General features: G+C 58.5%; 1 protein-coding gene across 5 annotated transcripts in view; it reads right to left on the bottom strand.

Moving 5' to 3' along the window:
• Nucleotides 1-8429: 8429 nt before the first annotated feature.
• The window catches only part of Prdm16 (PR/SET domain 16), a 278992-nt gene continuing 269494 nt past the window's right edge, over nt 8430-17927 (bottom strand). For 3 of the 5 annotated variants that reach the window (XM_004639604.2, XM_023699472.1, XM_023699474.1), the window contains 5 exons: nt 17158-17327; nt 16896-17070; nt 13052-13288; nt 12259-12433; nt 8430-11170 (listed from right to left, as the gene is read on the bottom strand). In XM_004639604.2, coding sequence (XP_004639661.1) covers nt 11036-11170; nt 12259-12433; nt 13052-13288; nt 16896-17070; nt 17158-17327 — 892 coding nt within the window. In that variant the 3' untranslated portion in view covers nt 8430-11035. The remainder of the gene's footprint in view (nt 11171-12258; nt 12434-13051; nt 13289-16895; nt 17071-17157; nt 17328-17927) is intronic. The other 2 variants (XM_023699473.1, XM_023699475.1) reach the window with 2 other exon arrangements.

The raw sequence follows: 17927 nt of genomic DNA, 5'->3' as shown, positions 1-17927 counted from the left end.
AAGCAGAATACAAGGAAATACTAAGCCAAAAGGCGCCAGAGCAGTACAGGAAAAGCAGCAGATTGACAAAGCGAAGACAGAAAGTGAGGTGGTCGCTTCTCCCGACCCACATCAATAATTACACTAAATGTGAATGGGTTAAACATAACTGATTAAAAGATAAAGGCTGCCAGCCTGGATGAGAGCAAGATGGAACTGCTGGTGCTTAGAAATAAGATTCAGATAAAAAGACTGAGAGAATTCATAGAAGGTTGAAGGATTTACACAAACCCTGGTCATGAGAAAGAAGGAGTGGCTGTCTTAATGTCAGACATAGATTTTTAGAACAGGAATATTGCCCAGGAAAGGGAGCCGGGTGACAATGACAAAGGACTCAGCAGATCAGGCAGACACCCTACGTGTTTCCACACAGTGACAGACTTTCAAAATGTATGCAAAAAGAGATGACACAGTGCAATCCCAGCACTCCGGAGGCCGAGGCAGGAGGATCACCGGGAGTTCCAGGCCAGCCTGAACTACAAAGTGAGACCCTGGAGTCAGCCAGGAAGGAAAGCAGGCCCACGTCAATTGTTGAAGATTTCCACATCTCTTTTAGCAAAGGATGATGGAATGGGAAGGCGGAAAAAGCAGTGAGGACGTAGAGACGCGGAGCGAGTTCTCTAACCCCAGCAGGACAGAAGTAGAAACCAATGGCACTACGATATCTGTAAAATTCCTACATATTTGAAAATGAAATCATGCAATGTAGCCTAAGGTCAAAGGAGAAATGGGAGATACCTCAAAATACTATGAACTGACTTACAATGAAAAATAAATTATGTGGGGTGGGCCTGTAGCCTGCCTCAAGGGATGTGGATCACTTTATTTATTTATTATTTATTTATTATTTATTTATTTATTTATTTATTTATTTTTGGCAGAACTGGGTATTGAACTCAGGCCCTTGCCCTCACCAGGCAAGCACTTATTCTACTGAGCCATCTCCCCAGCCCCTGCTTCAAATGCTTCTATTAGAAAAGACGCTATGTCAGAATTCAGCCCTCCATACCTCCATCTTTAAATGTTAATGCCCAGTGTGGTGGCATGTGCCTGTAATTCCGGCACTCAGGAGGCTGAGGCAGGAGGAGCCTAGTGAGTTTGAGGTCAGTCTGGGTTACATAGTGTGTTCAACGCCAGCACGGAATATATGACAAGACCCTGTCTCAAAAGCCAACATTAATGTTAGAAATTTTAGACAAGGTCAAATTAAGACAAGGTCATAGAAGAGGTGAATAAATCAATAGAAATCACTATGGTAGGAAATAAATCCACACCAGAGAAAAATCAATAAAATGGGTGATTATCTGGCAAGATCAACATGATCGATAACCTCAGATCATTCAAGGAGGACAGAAGGCTCTGCTGGCCAAGATGAGGGGGGAGGGAGCCGTCGCTCCAGGCTGCGCAGGCAGGAGGAGCATGGGGAGGCCTCCTGTTGTGTCAGCTTAGATGACAGGGCCTCGGAGGACACAAGTCTTCCTGGCTGCTGCAAACACACACACACACACACACACACACACACACACACACACACACAATAACACCATTACCACCAACAAACATGCAGCACTTTTCTGCAAAGAAAGTGCCAGGCCAGACCCTGACGGCGTGAGCTCTGTGGACGGAGAGGAAAAGACAGCCCCACCTTGGTCTTTCAGAAACCCAAGGCAGAGGGCACACTGCTGGACTCATTCTCTGGGGCCAGCATCACTCTAATTCCAATCCCAAGCCGGTCCCAAGCAAGGGAACCTGCAGGCCGACATGCCTGGTGGGGGAGGTGCAGAAGTCCCTGCAGACTGCGAACAGGTCCCACGCAGCTGTGCGCAGAGTGCGTGACGCTACAACCAAGTGCAAGGTTAGCATCATATTGCAGAGCAAACTGGCATAATGCACAACATGCACAGTGCAAAAGAGAAAAATCATAAGATTGCTTCCCATAGGTGGAGGGAAAGCATTTGAGCTCAGCCCGCACCCATTCCTGTGCAGTGAAGACCTTAGAGACGGAAAGCTGCACTCGCCCGACACGCATGTCCTTGGTGGACATTGGCCCGGTGGAAGAGCTGGTGGCTTCTCTCAGGCTCTAGACCAGATGAAGTGGCCCGCTGTGCCCCTTCTGCTAAACCTCGTCCTACTCAGAGCTATAGCAGGGAAAAGGATGCTGATGCTGCCTCTGAGCTACATCCCCAGCCCTTTTGCTTCTATTCTAAGGCAGAGTCTCACCAAGCTGTCCAAGCGCATGTCAGATTTGCAATCCTCCTGCCTCAGCCTCCCGAACCCTGGGGGACAGGTGTATGAACACGTCAACACCTGTGGGTCTTCTTTTTCTGCAGGTGACCCCAAGCAGCAAGCCTGTGCACATGCACTCCACAATGAGTCCCAGGGGCTCTCAGGCAGCCAAGGGTGATGGGGTGGGAGAGCTGAAGACTAGGCTGAGTGAGGCTGGGGCCCACAGCAAGGCCACGGCTGCCTCGGTTCCCCACCCCTCTGAGGCTTGTGGAGCTTGTTGTGGGCACCAACCTGGGCTCTGCCAAGCACAGGGTTCCTCCCAGAGTAGCCGGGGGGCTGGCTGGTCCAGGGGTCCGCTCAGGGTCTGGGCAGCAGAGCTGGGAGTGCTTTTAGCCCCCCAGGGCCTCCTGATGTTGTCTGTAGAGGCCCCACCTTAGAGCGGGGGTAGGTGGTATGGCACATGCTGTTTCTGAAAAATCAGGTCAATCAAGACCTGCTTTGCACTGGTAAATTATCCTTTGAAAGCGCAGTTTGGTGCATTTATAGCAGACATACAGCTCTGTAGCCGCAGTCCTGATGTCATCCTGGAAGCCTCCTGTGCCCCATGACCTTGCCCTCTGGCCCTGGAGAACCCAGAGGGACTGACAGTGGCTCCTCGCACTCAGCCTACAGGTGAGCTGTCACCCTGCAGCTGTCACGTCCACAAGCCCAGCCTTCAGGGCCTGGCGGGCATGGAGTGGAGGCTTGTCTGTTTCCAAAGGCTGCACCCACATAAGGCGCTGGGGACTCAAAGGCAACAGCGAGACGCCGCTGTGCCCTGAGTGCTCGGGAAACAGCTCAGCGGCTGCTTCCAAACAGAGCCCGCAGCCAGCCAGTCGCCATCCGTGATGCCCAGAGACAAGCAGCATCCACTCCAGCTCGTGTATAACAGGGAACTCGGGAGCCACCCAGGTGGCCTGTGGCTGCGGACGGTGAGTATGGAGCCCATCTGACGTCAGGAGCTGTGCAGTGCCGGGAGGGGCTGAGCCACTAGCAGAGACAGAACAGAGCCAGGTGTGCAGGACCGCAGACGCACATCCCAGGCGAAAAGAAGAAGCCGGGCTGAGAAGGCCCTCCTGGGACCCCAGGCCCTGACGTTCTGGGGAGGGTGAAGCGGTGGAGGTGGCGCCCAGACCCAGGGTCTCGGGCTTGGGTGGGACAGGAGGAGAAGAACTCCAGGCAGGGAGGCTCCTCTCATTTCAGGGACATTGGTGGACACAGCACACGCACATCACACCCCGGCCGTCCACAGGGGCAGATCTTGAGCTGCCCATGGAGTAGGACCACGGATTCCCGTGGATGTGCCGCTCCACGGCAGTGACCCTGGTGGGAGAGGGTGGGGTGAGTGGGGCACATCTCGTGACTTCCGACTGATTTTGTTGTGACCTTAAAATGTCTCCAAAAAATAAAGTCTGTTACCCAGAGAGCCATTTGACCTGCAGCCTGCTCAGGCAGCTGGGAGCCAAGCAAGAGGCTCACTCGACTGGCCCACAGGGGTGGTCAGGGCTTTGTGCAGCCCTGACGGCTGCCCAATTTGTGTCTCTGTGTCCCACTCAGGGCCAGCTGGAGAAAGCCACAGTGCTCCCCACCCAGCCTCGCAGGGAGCTGGCCTGGCTGATACCCCTGCCACGCCCCACCCTGCTGCCTGAGGCTCTCTGCCTGCCCTTCCTTGGTGGCCTCTTCTACTGCCACAGTTCCTGTGCCCTCTGGTGGATGGCACTGTTGTGACCCCAGCCCTGTGACCCCGGGACCTCTGTGTCAAGCGTTGTCTGCTGCTGTTAGCATTGTGAAAATCCCATCCTACTCTGCTCTGTCTCGTGGGCTTCCTGGGCCTTCCTGGGGTCCTGGGCCCTTGGGACCAGGGGGCTGAAGCTTCAGTCCAGGGCAGAGGAAGAGCCGGCTCCCTCCCCGGAGTCCGGGTGGAGGCCCCGGCCACCTCTGGAAAGCTGCTGGTTCCTCCCCCTGTAACTGCACATTCCATTTCCGAGGCCCCAGCTGCAGGCGGAGCTCACCCCTTGATTCCTGAATTAGACCAAGCTGTGGGCAGCGTCCTTGGTGGTGGCCGGGGGAGATGCAGGCTGCGGCCCCATTGAGCACCCTCTGCGGCAGGGCGCCCCGTCTTGGGTCCTCACGCCCACAGGGCAGCCCCCCAGCCCTGGCCACTGCACTCTAAAGGAGGAGACATCTTGATCCGGGAGCTTTGGCTGCCGTGAGAAGCAGGACTGACGGCCCTGCGCAGCTTCCCGGCCGCCCACCCGCCCGCCCACCCGACGCACTCGCGCTTGGCCGGCCGGCTGAAGGAGATGAAAAAGAACTTCTTTCCCCAGAAAACAGATTCTTCATTGACACTTTTTTTTTTTTTTTTTCCTCCTGTAGGTTTTTTTCCCCGTTCCCAAAGTGGGTCCTTTTTCCTCGGCCTTTTATGCGAGGAACCACTGCGGGACAAAGTGTCCTTGTCAGCAGTGTTCCCAGGCTGCTGCTCTCCTGTCCTCCGCCCACAATGGGACCTTTATCAGCCGCTCAACGGCCGGGATGTTTCCTGTCCCCTCCAGGGCTAATGAGCAGGGAGGCTGCCAGGCAAACAAAGTGGGGAGGTTTTCACTTGACTGGAGCCCTGGCGCGGGGAGCCCCAGGCAGGGCCTTTCTAGGGGTGTCGGACACTGTCACTCCATCGCTGTGAGTGACTTTTGGGAGCTCGGCCATCCATCAGTTTTGTGATTCACACCATTTGTCCTCAAGCATGGAACCCTGGTTCCCAGAGAGGAGCCTTTCAAGCCATCTTAGGGCCCCAAGCTCCCCGAGAAGCCCGCCTCTGCCCATCGGAGCTTAAGTCCTCAGCGACACTTGGTCAATCATGCCAGGAAGGACCCCCCTCCCCCCAGGCCTGCTCTGGGGAAGGCACCAGGCTCGCCAGCCAGCGTGCTCAGAAAGTGAAAAGGCTCAGAGCCCCAGATTCAGGCCTGGAGACCCCGGGGCCAAGATCAAGCCCCATTTCTTCCTTTTCTGGCAGGGGCTGGAGCTAGTGCCTAGGGGACCCCAGCCCCCCAATTCTGAGGGCTTTCATCACAGCATGTCCTGGTCCCTTGGTGGCCTTGGTATTTCTGGAGCCATGGTGAGGGATGGGACTCGGCAACCTGCTACACCTCCAGCCCGCCACGCCTGCAGTAATTCCTGGGGGGCCTTACGAGAGCTGACTTTGTCAGCCAAGCCCTCGGTTAGGTCTCAGGGTAATGCCTATGCCCCACCTGGGCTGCCTGCCAGGAGGGGAGGAGCTGCAGGGAGGATGGAGGACTGGCCTGGGTTCTGAGGGTCCTCCTGGTGGCCAAGGGTGGGTCCCCAGAAAAGGTACAGCAGGACTTGAGGGTGGGCAGGCTCCACCCCAGCAGGGGCGCCCCCTTCCTGGGAATGAGCTGAACCGGCCACCCTGAGGGTCCAAGCTGAAGGGTCAGTGTTATTATCAGCCTAGAGTCACTGCATGGGGACAGGGCGGACTTGACGCTGACCGATGCTGCCTACAAGCTGAACTCCACCAGGCCAGCCTTGGGGAGCTTTGAGGTGAAGCAAAGAAGTGGGGGCTCAGCCCAGAAGCCTGAGGTCTCCCTGCAAGAGGTGGCAGGGAGAGCTGAGGGGATAGGTAGAGCCCCTGGGTGGTGTGGCTGTGGAGGTAAAGGTGGCCAGGGCTGCAAGTGCAGGGGCCTTGAGGGACTGCGTGAACTTCTGTGTGGCAGGAAGTAGAGGGGGACCTCTGTGGGGAGCAGTTTGACTTCCAGACCTGGCCTCAGACCTCTTGGTCAGCATAGACTGAGACTGGGGATCAGTCCTACCCCAAGGAGGAGCACCCTGCTGGAGGCTGGAGGGGCCCCCGAAAGAGGCTACCCTGTTCCTTGCAGCCCCAGGGCCTTTGCTCAACCCTCCCTCCCACCTGCCAGCATGGCTTCAGGCCTTCTCCAGGGGCAAGAGAGAGCGGGTACCAGGGCACCGTCTCTGCAGAGGCTGTGGTGGGGCCGACCCTTGGGAAGCCTCGGGGCGGACTGCAGATGAGCCTGCCAGCCACCTCGCTGGGAAGGGAAATCCCCAGTGCCAGAGGCCTTGGGCTCTGCAGGTCTGTCGGTTGGCACAGCTAGAGGCCTTGGCCTGGGCCACACCCACTCGGAGGCCAAGCAGGGCAGCAGTGACCTCTGCAGCTCACTTTCCTCTAGGAGGCGGACAGCCCCGCCGGCCGAGCTGGGCACAAGGTCTTGGCATGCGCTGGACTCCTTGGTCCGGGCTGGGCGCTGGGGGCCTGGGGCCTGGCAGGGCCGGGTCTCCCGCTGCTCGCCCACCCAGCAGCCCCTCCCTCAATGAAGCTCGAAAGCCCCAAGGCTTAGAAAAGCACACAGGTTTATTGCATATCAATCTCATGTATAAACTCATTGTAGCATCGGAAAGATTACATTTGGTATCCAGTCCTACTCTACAGCATGAACCTCGGTCAGCAGCTCCTAAGCTTTTACCGTAAAGGAATTTCTCTACGCAATACGTTTGTCTTTGTCACAAGCCTCAGGATGAGCTTTGCACAGCTGCTCTTTGATCACCGTCTGCATGTCTCTCCGTTCCTCTCCCAGCAAGATTTCTGCACGGGAACGGGCCCTCGCGCGGGCTGCTGCACGGGGCTCTAGTCTTGCCGTGACCCTAATCACACATTCGAGTGCATCTACGGAATTGTCCTTGTCATAAAAATTTCATGAACAGACACCATAATGACCGCGAAACACAAGCCATGCAGTTTACTCATAAACACAACAGAAGCAATTTACAGGGGGTGGGGAAACACCGGCCTCCTTCTCGATTTTTTTTTTTTTGTTGTTGTTGTTTAAAACAATATGCGAAAAGCAGACATTTACATTTGATTTTGTTTTCAACACTGTACAGTTCTAAAAGAAACAAAACAAAACAAAAGCCAAAGACAGAACTAAATCAAATTTGAATGCAATGGTGGTGGACGGGCAGGTTCAACCCTGCGGATGTATTCACACACACACACACACACACACACACACACACACACACACACGCTTCCCCCTACTGGGGATGTGCGTGTGTATGCACAGACTTTCAATCACACATGTGCTGGTGCCCAGCTCCGCAGCCTGTACTCTGAAGAGAGCTGCCGGCTTCGAGGGGTGTGGAGGGAGTCGCAGAACTACCTCTGTCCACGACAGATGCGCACGAGCTGCCTTTACTTATTATATTTTCCCCCCAAAAGTGGTCATGCAGATCAGTGACAGAAAAGGATAAAACGAACAAACAAAGCAACGGCATAGGAAAGGGAGCTCTTCTCCGAGCAACGCAAGAACATCTTCGTCACAGTATCACCCGATGCTACAGTTTCATGGCTTCTTACACCCGGCTGGCTCCTCGGCCCGAGCAGCTGCATCTCAGGGTCCCCGGCGCCCTGCCCCCCTGCTCGGCCACAGGGCATGGCGAGCCCTCCCCCACCTCAGAACAGCACAGTGAATACAGCTCAGTAGATTTCAGCCACTTGGGCAGGGAGACAGGGACAGGGCCACAATCCAGTGCTTCGTGGCTTCGTGTCTAGAACACGTGCTATGTGCTTAGGAAGGGCTTTGCGATCACTCCAGGGAGGCCACAGGGGCAGCGAGAGCCGAGGCCCTGAGCCGAGGCCCCGAGTTTGCAGGGCTGGACTGGGGGCACCTGGCTCGGGTCCATCAGTGCCTGACAAACCAGCTGTACTTGGCCTTGAGGAGGCACCACCACACACCCCTGGGGTGTGTCTGGGGACCTTCTGGGTGCCACCTGTCCCACCCAATTGTCTGGGAATGACAGTGGTGGCAGGGCACGTGGGGCCAGGTGTGGAGGGCAGGCGCTAGGAGGTCTCCGGCTAAAGATCCGTTTTTGGCTGAGTGCCAGTCATCTGAAGGGTCAGGGCGGCAGTCTAAGGAACCTGGCTGCATGGGGTCCTGGCTTGGAGCCCCAACCCTGGCCACTATTCTCAGGTAATGGTCAGCAGGTCAGCTGTCTGGTTCACCTCTGCCCATGCTGCCAGTGGACATGGCCACCTGTGGCGGTTTCTGGAAAGCTCCCGCCCCACCTGCCCCTCCCACCAGCCCCCAGCTGGTCTCTGGGAAGACACAGGGCCTGAGGGTGGTGGGCACATCTGGGCAGAGAATAGCAGGGGGTGGAGCTGGCAAGGTTGGGGGCATGGCGAAGTGTGGAGACCACGTTTCAGGGCTGTCCCAGTGCAGATAATAAGTGCTTTTTGATCAGGGGTTCAAGATCAGAGTCCCCCAAAATACTAAGTGCTGCAGCCTGAGGGGCTGAGTGTTCCAGAAAAACTGGGCTTTCAATCACCACTTCCAGGGGACAAAAATATAGGACTTAAAGTCCAACCAGAGCTCCTGGGTAGGGGGTAGGAGGGTGGGAAGACAGTGCTGGGGGTCAGCCTGGAAGGACAGAGCTAGGCGGGGGGCTCCAGAGAGCAGTGAGTGGGCTCTTTCTCTCTGCCACAGCCGCCAAGCTGCACTGGGCCTCATCACACCTCCCGCTTTGGAGAGCCACATCGCAAAAAGAAGCACACACCGTTTTCTTTCACAGAAGAAGTCATATAATTTGGGTTTACAGAAATGGGGTGTTTGTGTCTGACGGACTTTTACAGGGATCCCATCTAGATCAAGAGGTAACTGGAAACTCCTATGACGGTGCCCGGCAGGCCTGGGTGCCACGTACACTTGTGCAGAAGCGAGGGCTCGTTTGAAAACCCTGGTGGACGGTGGCGGCGGCTGGCTCCCGCACGGCCTGTCCAGTCCGTGTGCCCTGGGGGGCTCTCCGTCTTGCCTCATCCCTTGGTTTAGCAGGAGACTTTTCCCCATGATCTTTGGGTCTTCGTGGTCCATGGAAACCTCCCTGGCTCAAGCCTCCAGCCTTCAGGGCAGCCTCGCTTGGCCCGGCCTAAGGCATGCGACTGTCTGTGGTCCAGTGTGCCTGGGACGTGCGTGGGACAGGCCCTGCTGCCCCCGGGGACAAACACTGATAGACATCCACAGCATGACACAAATCCACACAAACGTGGCCTGTGGCACGATAGTCGGAATTTCTGTCTTCTTTGTTTAAGGGCAACTTGGGCAACTGTTTTCTTCTCTTCTTGAGACGTAACACTCATTACGTTTCTTTTCCAAACAATAAAATAAATAGAACACTTGTCTTAAATGCAAATGCGACTGAAACTCAAATTTAACAAAAACATATGATTGTCTGATAAATGGGCAGCAGTGACAGCAGGATTCGCGGGGGCACGCAGGGGTATTTGGCACATCTGAAGCCGCCCCACTCCCTGGCGACTGATCGCACAACACACCTTATTACACGGTTTTGGTCCTTCACTAGATACTTATATTAACATTATTTCTTCACAATAAGAATGTCTAATGTCAAAAATACTGTTAAGGAAAAAATAAAATAAGAAAAGAAATGAATTAGAAAAAAATTACAAGTTATATACAGATTAAGGTAAATTCCATCAGGGAAGAGAAATTACTATTCAAAACTGGCCCCTATGGGAATAATTTAAAGCCCATCCAAAGGGAGGAGACACATCCAGAGGGAGACACTGGAGGTCCCGAGGGCTGTGTCCACCATTTGTGCCAGGTCCCTGGACTCTTCTGTCCTCGATTTTGGCCTGCCAAGAACCTGCACAAAGAATGGAGATGGTAGCCGTGGGGTTGACCCAGAGTTTCAGGCACAGTAGCGCTTGGCGTCCTGGAGCAGGGCAGCTTTGGGGGCCCTGGCTGGAGGCCTGGGGGGACCTTCCCGCTTTGGGTGGGAAGCTGAAGAACAGAAAGCTTTCGGGAGAACGGAGGCCAGGGCCAGCCTGGGGGCGGCCGGGGTACAGACGGGGCGCCTGGCCCCACCTCTGCATGGAGGACCAGAGCCCTGCAAAGCCTCCATACGATTGGGGGTCCTTGGGTGGGGCCTGTGGACTCCTCCGCAGGAAACTCGGGGCGCCTCGGGGCTCCCAGCCGAATCTGCATACTGTTGGAAAGACCGATGGTGCCCCTCATTCCGTTCCCAGGGCACCCAGAATCACCTTGGCTTGTACAAACAGGATCAGATATAGAAAATTCTCCATTATCTACAGTATAAAGGTCACACCCGAGCCTGGTGTGGTCGCCCCCCCCCCAGGCTCGGGTTTGCAAATAAGCTGAAATTTCAAAGCAATGGAAAAATTACTTTTAAAAAACAATTCGCAAGTCATTCTTTTGATTTTTAAAAAATACTGTCTATTTTTAAAACCCACATGCTTAAATAGACTCTGTAGTCAATACGATTACCAAAAGGGTTATTCTCGTCACTTTCATTATGAAAATCGTTGGCGAGAGAGAGCTCCATCCTCGGCGCACACTGCGTTTCTGCCCTGGCTCTGTGCCTCGCAGGTGCTGGCGGGGGCTGCGGGGGCTGAGACTTCACGCCGGCCCTGCGGTTGGTCCTCCAGGCAGCTCCTGTGATGGGGTCTTTGATGGAGTGCTGTCCTTGGGACCGGTTCTCAAAGACAGGGCAGCCCAGCCTCTGCTTCCTGGACTTCAGGTTCTGAGTTTTCACTGGAATAGTTAGCACTGGGCCGAGGGGGGCAGAGGGGGCTGCACACGAGTGTCGCTGAGGCTGGCGGGCTTCTCCCTGCCTCCTGCATCCTGCAGCAGATGCTGACTCTGGACTCTGGTCCTGGGCTCCCGGACCCTCAGAGGTGGTTCATGGGGTTAAAGGCTGAGGACTCTGATGTGGCTCCCGTGATGTTCAACCAGGCGCCCAGCGAGCTCTGTGAGGGGGCGTGGAGGGGCGTGTCCTCGGAAAGGGACAGCATCATTGCATATGCCTGGGAGGGGAGGGACACGGAGGGCAGGTGAGCAGGGCCAGGGCAGCAGGGCCAAGCTGCCTGCCTGCTGCCCCTGGCTTGGACAAAAGTGGGCACCGGGGGCAGAGAGGCCCACACTCCCAAGCCCTGGAAGAAGGTGCCTGTGGGGGCGGTGAGAGCAGGAATCGAGGCCGCGCCTCCAGCCCAGACTGGTGCCGGGACCCGTGGCCTGGCTGGGGCTTTTGGGCACACTGGTTTCCTCTTTGGCCCTTGGCTGTGCCTGCTGACTGGCAGTCACTTTCCACCTCCTTTCCCTGCCTGGAAAAGCTTGATGGTGGGGGTCAGCCCTGGCAAGTGGGGCCATCAGCATCAGGCCTCATGCCACGAGAGTCCCACCCACCTGCTGCTGGCCGGCCGTGTGACTGGACAGAGCTATTTCTGGAAAGGGAGAAGCTCACGGAAGTGTCAGGAGCTGGGGTCGCTTCCCAGCCTTAGCCAGCCTGGGGACAGCCTTTTGTCCCAAGCCCCAGGGTGGAAGGGGAGGGGACCCTCTAAGCAAAGAACGCAGGTTAAGGGTGGGGTGTGGACGAAGCTGGCACTGATGCTGCAGGCAGACACTCTGGACAGAATTAGTAAGAGACGCAGACAGACATGCAGACGGCTCTTGCTGAGACACGGGGCTGGCAGGGTTGCGAGTGCAGGCAGGTGGCCCCAGTGCCTCGGGCCAAGGGGACCCCACACCCAGTTCTGCTTGGAGGCAGCGACCCCTGGGCAGAGCAGCTTCCCGGCAGAAGTGGAGGCTGCTGGGCCATCTATGGTGGGGTCAGGCAATAGGCTGTCCCAGGCAGCTGGTGGGCTGCACCTGTATGTGGACACTTCCCTCTGGGGAGGGGCAAGAAGAAAGTGGCCCACACTCAGTGTCTGGGTCCGGTTTACACCCGTCTGCTCTCAACCTTGCTTGGCCCAGGCTACCAAGAGGGCAGTGGTCCCTGGGCTCCTTGCTAGCTGCTGTGGGGGCGCGGGCGCGGTGTCCCGAGTCTCTCTGGCCAGGAGTCTCTGCGGCCTCTGCCACTGAGCCGGTGGAGCAAGGTGGGCTCTGAGGTACCTACCTGGTTCTTAGCCTGCCTGTACAGAGTCTGTTTTAAAGCCTCAGAATCTAAGGTGGAATTAAGCGCATCTTTAGCTTCAAAGGCTTCCTCAGCGGCTCTGCGGAGGTCTAGCCCCTTCCCAAAGGCTGGCGCAGGCTCCAAGGCTAATACACTGCCTTCTCGCTCCTCAACACACCTGCACCAAGGACCAGGAGAGGGGCCTGCGGTTACGGTTCTGCACCCCCATGCGCACCACGGGTCTCTACAAGCCATATGCACGAGGGGACAGACACACGGACACACGGACACCTGGGGGAAAGCCACACGGATGCGGAGAGCGATACAGAGGGCTGTGTGCGTGTGTGGCTGGCACGGGTGACAGGCAGGGCCCTGGTCTCAGAGGTGGGGGCTGGGAAGGAGTCCGATTCTCTGAGGCCCTGGCCACTTTGGAGGGGCTGGGGCTCCCCTCCCAGGACCTGAGTGCTGAGGAGGAAGCAGCACCTTGGGCAGCCTCTGCAGGGCGGTACTGAGGCTGGATGGGGCAGGAGCAGCTGGGACTTGAGGCGGTGGCTCTGGCCTGCGCTGAGCCACACGGGGCTGGAGCCAACTTGGCAGGGAGCAGCCTCCCTCCTGCAATCATTCCCTTTAGCCTCTCAAAGGCCACAGCACTGTGGGGTGGACATGTCCTCAGGACTAGCAGTGGCTGCCCTGCTTAGCAGGGAGCCTGGGCTGGAGGAGCTGAAGGACAGGGTGGCCCCACCAGGCTCAGGTCCCCTCCCTAGCCAGTCCCCTGTGTGTGGCCCAGGCATCCCACCTGCGGGTGTGATCAAAGCCCACGGCCAGGGCAGCAGGTGGTTCCTCATCTTCCTCATCCTCATAGACACCCTGGGGCTCGGGCGTGGGGGACACCATGTCGTCCTGTGACTTCCCAGCCAGGCTGTCCTCGTCCTCCTCCTCCAGGTCCTCCTCTTCCTCCTCCTCCACATCCTCTGGCTTCTCACTGGCCAAGCCTGGGCACTGGGGGTCGCCGTCCAGCTCCTGGATCTCTGGCCTGGAACCAGGGAGGAGGTTGGCTGCGTTTGGACCCCCGGGCCAGCGGCGAAGTGCTGCGCAGCCCCTGCCGGTGGCCCCTCAGCCCTCCCTGCCCTTCCCGGAGCTGGCGCTCCTGGCCACCCAGCACTGCATGGAGCTCTGCGCTTCCCCAGCTTCCCCTCAGCCCCCGGCAGCAGGTGGGAATGAGAGCGGGACAGGACCCTACAGTGGACAGCATGTTCTTCAGGGCTTGCAGCCACATCGGGTGTCAAGGAGGGAGCCGTGGCTGGGGTGCCTGAGAAGTGGTCCTGCACCAGTGCCAGGCTTGGGCACTGCCAAGGGGCACCCTCGAGAGGCTGGGGTGGAAAGGCTTTCAGGCCACGCCTTGCCTAGGGCCTGGCACTGCCCATTTGTGCCTCTCCTCTCCCCTCCCCCACCAGGAGCCTGGGTTGGGGGTCCTGAGGCGCAGCACGGAGCAGGTTCTGTCACTTTTTTTAAAAAATGTATTTAGTACATGGTCTGCAGGGTCTCACTACACAGATTGGACTCATAGTGATCCTGTTTTCAGCCTCCCAAGTGCTGGGATTACAGGCGCGCGCCACCACGCCCGGTCTCAGGGAGCAGGTTCTGGAGGGTGAGGCCCAGGGCCCCCCCACTGGGCTGCGTGGCTGCAGAGTGCACTGGGCCTCCTGCAGCACACGCCCCAGACCCCGGCACACGGCGGAGGGTGCCGTCAGGGCCTTGTCCACTCTGCTTGGCCTCCTCATTCCTACAAGAAGTGGAAGGCCAGGCCTGGTGCCACATGCCCCACTCAGGGCCACATAGCAAGACCCCCATCTCAAAACAAACAATAAATCTCAAGAAAAGGGCTGGGGGTGTAGCTCAGTGCAAAGGTCCTGAGTTTAACTCCCAGTAGCACCAAAGAGAGAGAGAGAGAGAGAGAGAGAGAGAGAGAGAGAGAGAGAGAGAGAGCGCCCAGGTAAGAGTCCAAGAGCAGAAGCACCACCCAAGCCAGCTCCTATCCCGGGCACAGCCACAGCCCGGGACAGTGATCTGGGACCTGCAGCCCCTGGGCACAGCGCGCTGGCAACTGGACGGCCCTGCCCCTGTGCTGCTCCTGCCCCAACACCTCTGAGGTGGTACCAGGTGGTACGTGTAACCTCAGGGAGACACGGGGTGCCTCTTGCCACCAAGGATAGCATCTCTGCAGGCTCAGCATGGGGTGCAGAGCCTGGGGGGCCACATGGACAGGGCCTCAGCTGGACCCCCGAGGTTTGCAGGAGCCATGCCTGTCCTGCCCTCTGGGATGGGTGGGGCCTCTGAAGGTTCTGGGGCCCAGGAGGCAGCCCTTGTCACCCATCCTGCACAGCAGCCTGGGTCCCCGTCCTGCTCTGTCTCTCAGTGGGGTGACTCTGGAGCCTAGGCCTGTGGGAGCAGAGCGTGTGGCCCTCTGCGTCCCATGGTGGCCAGGTAGCTAGGTGCAGGCTGAGCACTCTCATGGCCCTGGGTAGCCTTGGGGCTCTATCCCTGTCACTGGGGAGCTGGACAGTGGGGAGCATTCCTTTCCTTGCTTGTGGAGTGTGGCATCCACAGCAACAGCGCGGGTCCTGGCTGGGGATGAGATGGCACCTCAGCCTGCGACATAGCGCCCCACCAGCGCCGCTCACAGTACGGAGGCTGCGGCTTCCAGAGCTCAGGAGGCAGAGGCTGAGGTCATGGCACTGGTGTCCCTTCCCGCCACGCTCCCAGGGGGCCTATCCAGGCCCCACTCAGCTTCTGGTGTTCCCGACAGCCCTTGGTACCCCTGGCCAGCAGATACGTCATGCTGAGCTCTCACGTGTGGCCAGCGCTTTCTTCACAGGGACCCCAGCCCTACTGGACGAGCAGCCCCCAGCCTAGAGCGGCCACCTCTGCGAGGACCCAGTGCCCACACAGGCACACCAAGGGAAGGGACAGGTTCTGAACAAGAACCAGAAGACTTCAGTCCTGGCCCCACACAAGGCTGCCAGCGCCTCCACGAGGCCGGCTGTGGAAAGGCGACAGTAATTCAGGGACAGTAATGAGAGGTCCCTGGCTCTCAGGGCCTGGTGACCTTTCCTCAGCAGGACTGGCTGTCTGAAGGCTGAGCCTCTCTCGTTCTGTTGTTCCCCAGCTGGGGGGACAGCCCTGTCAAAATGCTGCACAACAAATGAGGGGTCAGGACGGTGGGAGTGCGGTACCGAGGTACATGCTGTGAGGCCCAGCTGCCCCTTTTCCTTCAAGAGTCTCCAGGGGCTCACTACGCTTCCCCGGTGCCACGGGTGGGGCGTCAGGGCTCTGGCAAGGCTGCATTCTTGGCTCTGTGGAAGTGAGGGGACCTCACTGCGGAGCCTGTCTTCCCCAGGACGCCACATGAACTGCCTGCCATCCCTACCCTGGGACAGTGACAAGGAAGACACAGGCCTAAGCTGGAGGGGCAGCTGGGCCTGGCACTGGGGTCAGGCTCGGGGATCCTGCCCGCTAGAAGTCGGGGTGCTGGGCCTCATGTCATGGCCAGTATGTAAGGCCGCAGCCGGCTGCAGGCTCGGGGCTGGCCTGGATGGAGGCAAGGCCCTTCCGGCTGTGGCCCTCCAAGGGGTCCCTTCCTGTGGCCTCTTAGGGTCTGCAGCATGTCTGCCTCTTGCAGCTGCTCTGGCACCAGCTTTGGCCCAAGAACAGTCCCTTCCTGGGTCCCCAGCGCCTTCCAGATACTGAGCTCTGGGGGCAGGGAGGTCGGAACACCTAGAAGTCCTGGAGCCGGGCCCGGCCATCCTCCGCCTCCCTCTGGAGTGTGTGCATGTGTACACACATGTGGGCACACACAGGCACCGCATGCTGTGCGTGTGCATGCGCACAGGTGTGCCGCCCTAGTGCACCTGTGCACAGTGCACTTGTGTGTACTGCAGTGTGTGCGTATGCACGTGTGTGCACAGGTGGTCTCAGACTTTTGGACTTTAGGAGGGTGAGAAGGTGAAACCCACTTAGCAGGGCCCTCCCTCTGGTTCAGGTCTTTCTCCAGCAGCCATGCTCCATACAATACTTACTAGTGACACTGGGTGGCTGGGGGGCAGGACAAGCGTTCTGTCACACACTGCACAGCCAGCCTTGAGATGCAGGCGTGTAGGAACTAACAGGGCATCCTGCGCTGCCATTAGCGGGCTTTGTGCGAGGTGGATGGGCCCAGCCGAAGGCTCCATGTGCCCCTCGGCTGGCCACACAGGAGGTGGGGGCTAGCAGCAGTGGACGAGCGTGTGGCTCACAGCAGTTCTGACTCCTGATGGGTTTGTCAGGTGTGGCCTCATTATAAATCGAGGTGGCTCTGCCTATGTGGATGTGTCCACATGTCCACCTGTGACCAGCAGGGGCGCCCCACACTGGGCCAACAGGCACTGGCTGTGGAGTACCTGGTCGGGCTGGGGTGAGCACATGCCTCGCCCTTGGCTCCGGGCCTCCGGCTCTCTTGCGGCCGCATGCAGCCTTTCACAGGAGCGCCTGTCTCAGGGTTCCCTGGCCACGCGGGGTTGCCCTCTCACCAGCCCTGCAGGCGGAGAGCCTGCGGCACGGGGGTGGAGGAGCTGCCCACCTGCCAGTGCCCGCTGGTCTCTTACCGTTTGTCTGTTCTTGTGGACGCCTGGTTCATCTCACTGTTGGCGATAAAGTTTCGGATCTCGGAGAAATAGGAGTCTTCCTTCTCATCTAAAAGTGCGTGGTTGTCTGACTCTGAGGTGGGGGAAGAGGCGCTGGTGCCCAGGTGGTTGGCGAGGACCCCGGCGTGCTGGCCCACTGGGGACAGAAAGACGGACAGGCGGCGTCAGGCTGTCCGCTCCGGCCGCCCTGCGGAGCGGCTCTGGGGCGTAGCCGGCCGCCCACCTGGTGCGCCCTCGTGTTCGTGCTTCTTGAGGTGCCGGTCCAGGTTGGTCTGCTGGCCGAAGCAGCGGTTGCACAGGTGGCACTTGAAGGGCTTCTCCTTGTTGTGGATGTTGCGCACGTGCCGCTGCAGGTTGGAGGAGATGCTGAAGGAGCGGTCGCAGTACTTGCACCTGGAAGATAGGGCCGGGGCGGCGCGTGGGACGGCGTCCGCAGGGCCCGGCCTTTCCCCGAAGCTGCGGGGCGCCCAGGTGTGGGGGCGGCAGCTCCTCTCTCCGGCCCGGGCTTCAGGCCCACGTGCTACTGGCAGCCACAAGAGGGCGACCTTGTACCATGAAAAGATGCCAGAGCCGCTTCGGGTTCCCAGGTGGAGTCGGGAGCCTGAGGCCGGCTCTGGCTGCTTCGTCCGCAGCTCCCGAGGGAAGGCCAGGCCCAGCTGTCCCCTGTGGCCAGGTCCGTGGTCTGTCCAGCCCCTTCTGACTTGGGCCTCTGGGTGGCGATCCACTAAGGCTCCTACCTGCCCCCCCCCCCGAGGGGGGCTTCCCGCCCTGCTGCCCACCCAGCTGAGGATGGTGCCCTGCCATGCACACCTTCAGGCCTCTCGAATGCACCCTGCAGGCGGCAGGGCCTCCCCAGCCTGCACCTTACACTTGGGAAGCTGAAAGGTGGCCCACGGGACTCCCAGAGCCAGCACCATCCTGCCCACTGCTTGCCCCAACCAACTCCGTGGTTGCTGCACACGTGGGTGCCGTGCAGTGTGAGTGTTCCCATGC

Source organism: Octodon degus, unplaced genomic scaffold, assembly GCF_000260255.1.
Source record: "Octodon degus isolate 3935 unplaced genomic scaffold, OctDeg1.0 scaffold00113, whole genome shotgun sequence".
Classification (NCBI taxonomy): Eukaryota; Metazoa; Chordata; class Mammalia; order Rodentia; family Octodontidae; genus Octodon; species Octodon degus.
This window is presented reverse-complemented; position numbering and strand designations above follow the sequence as displayed.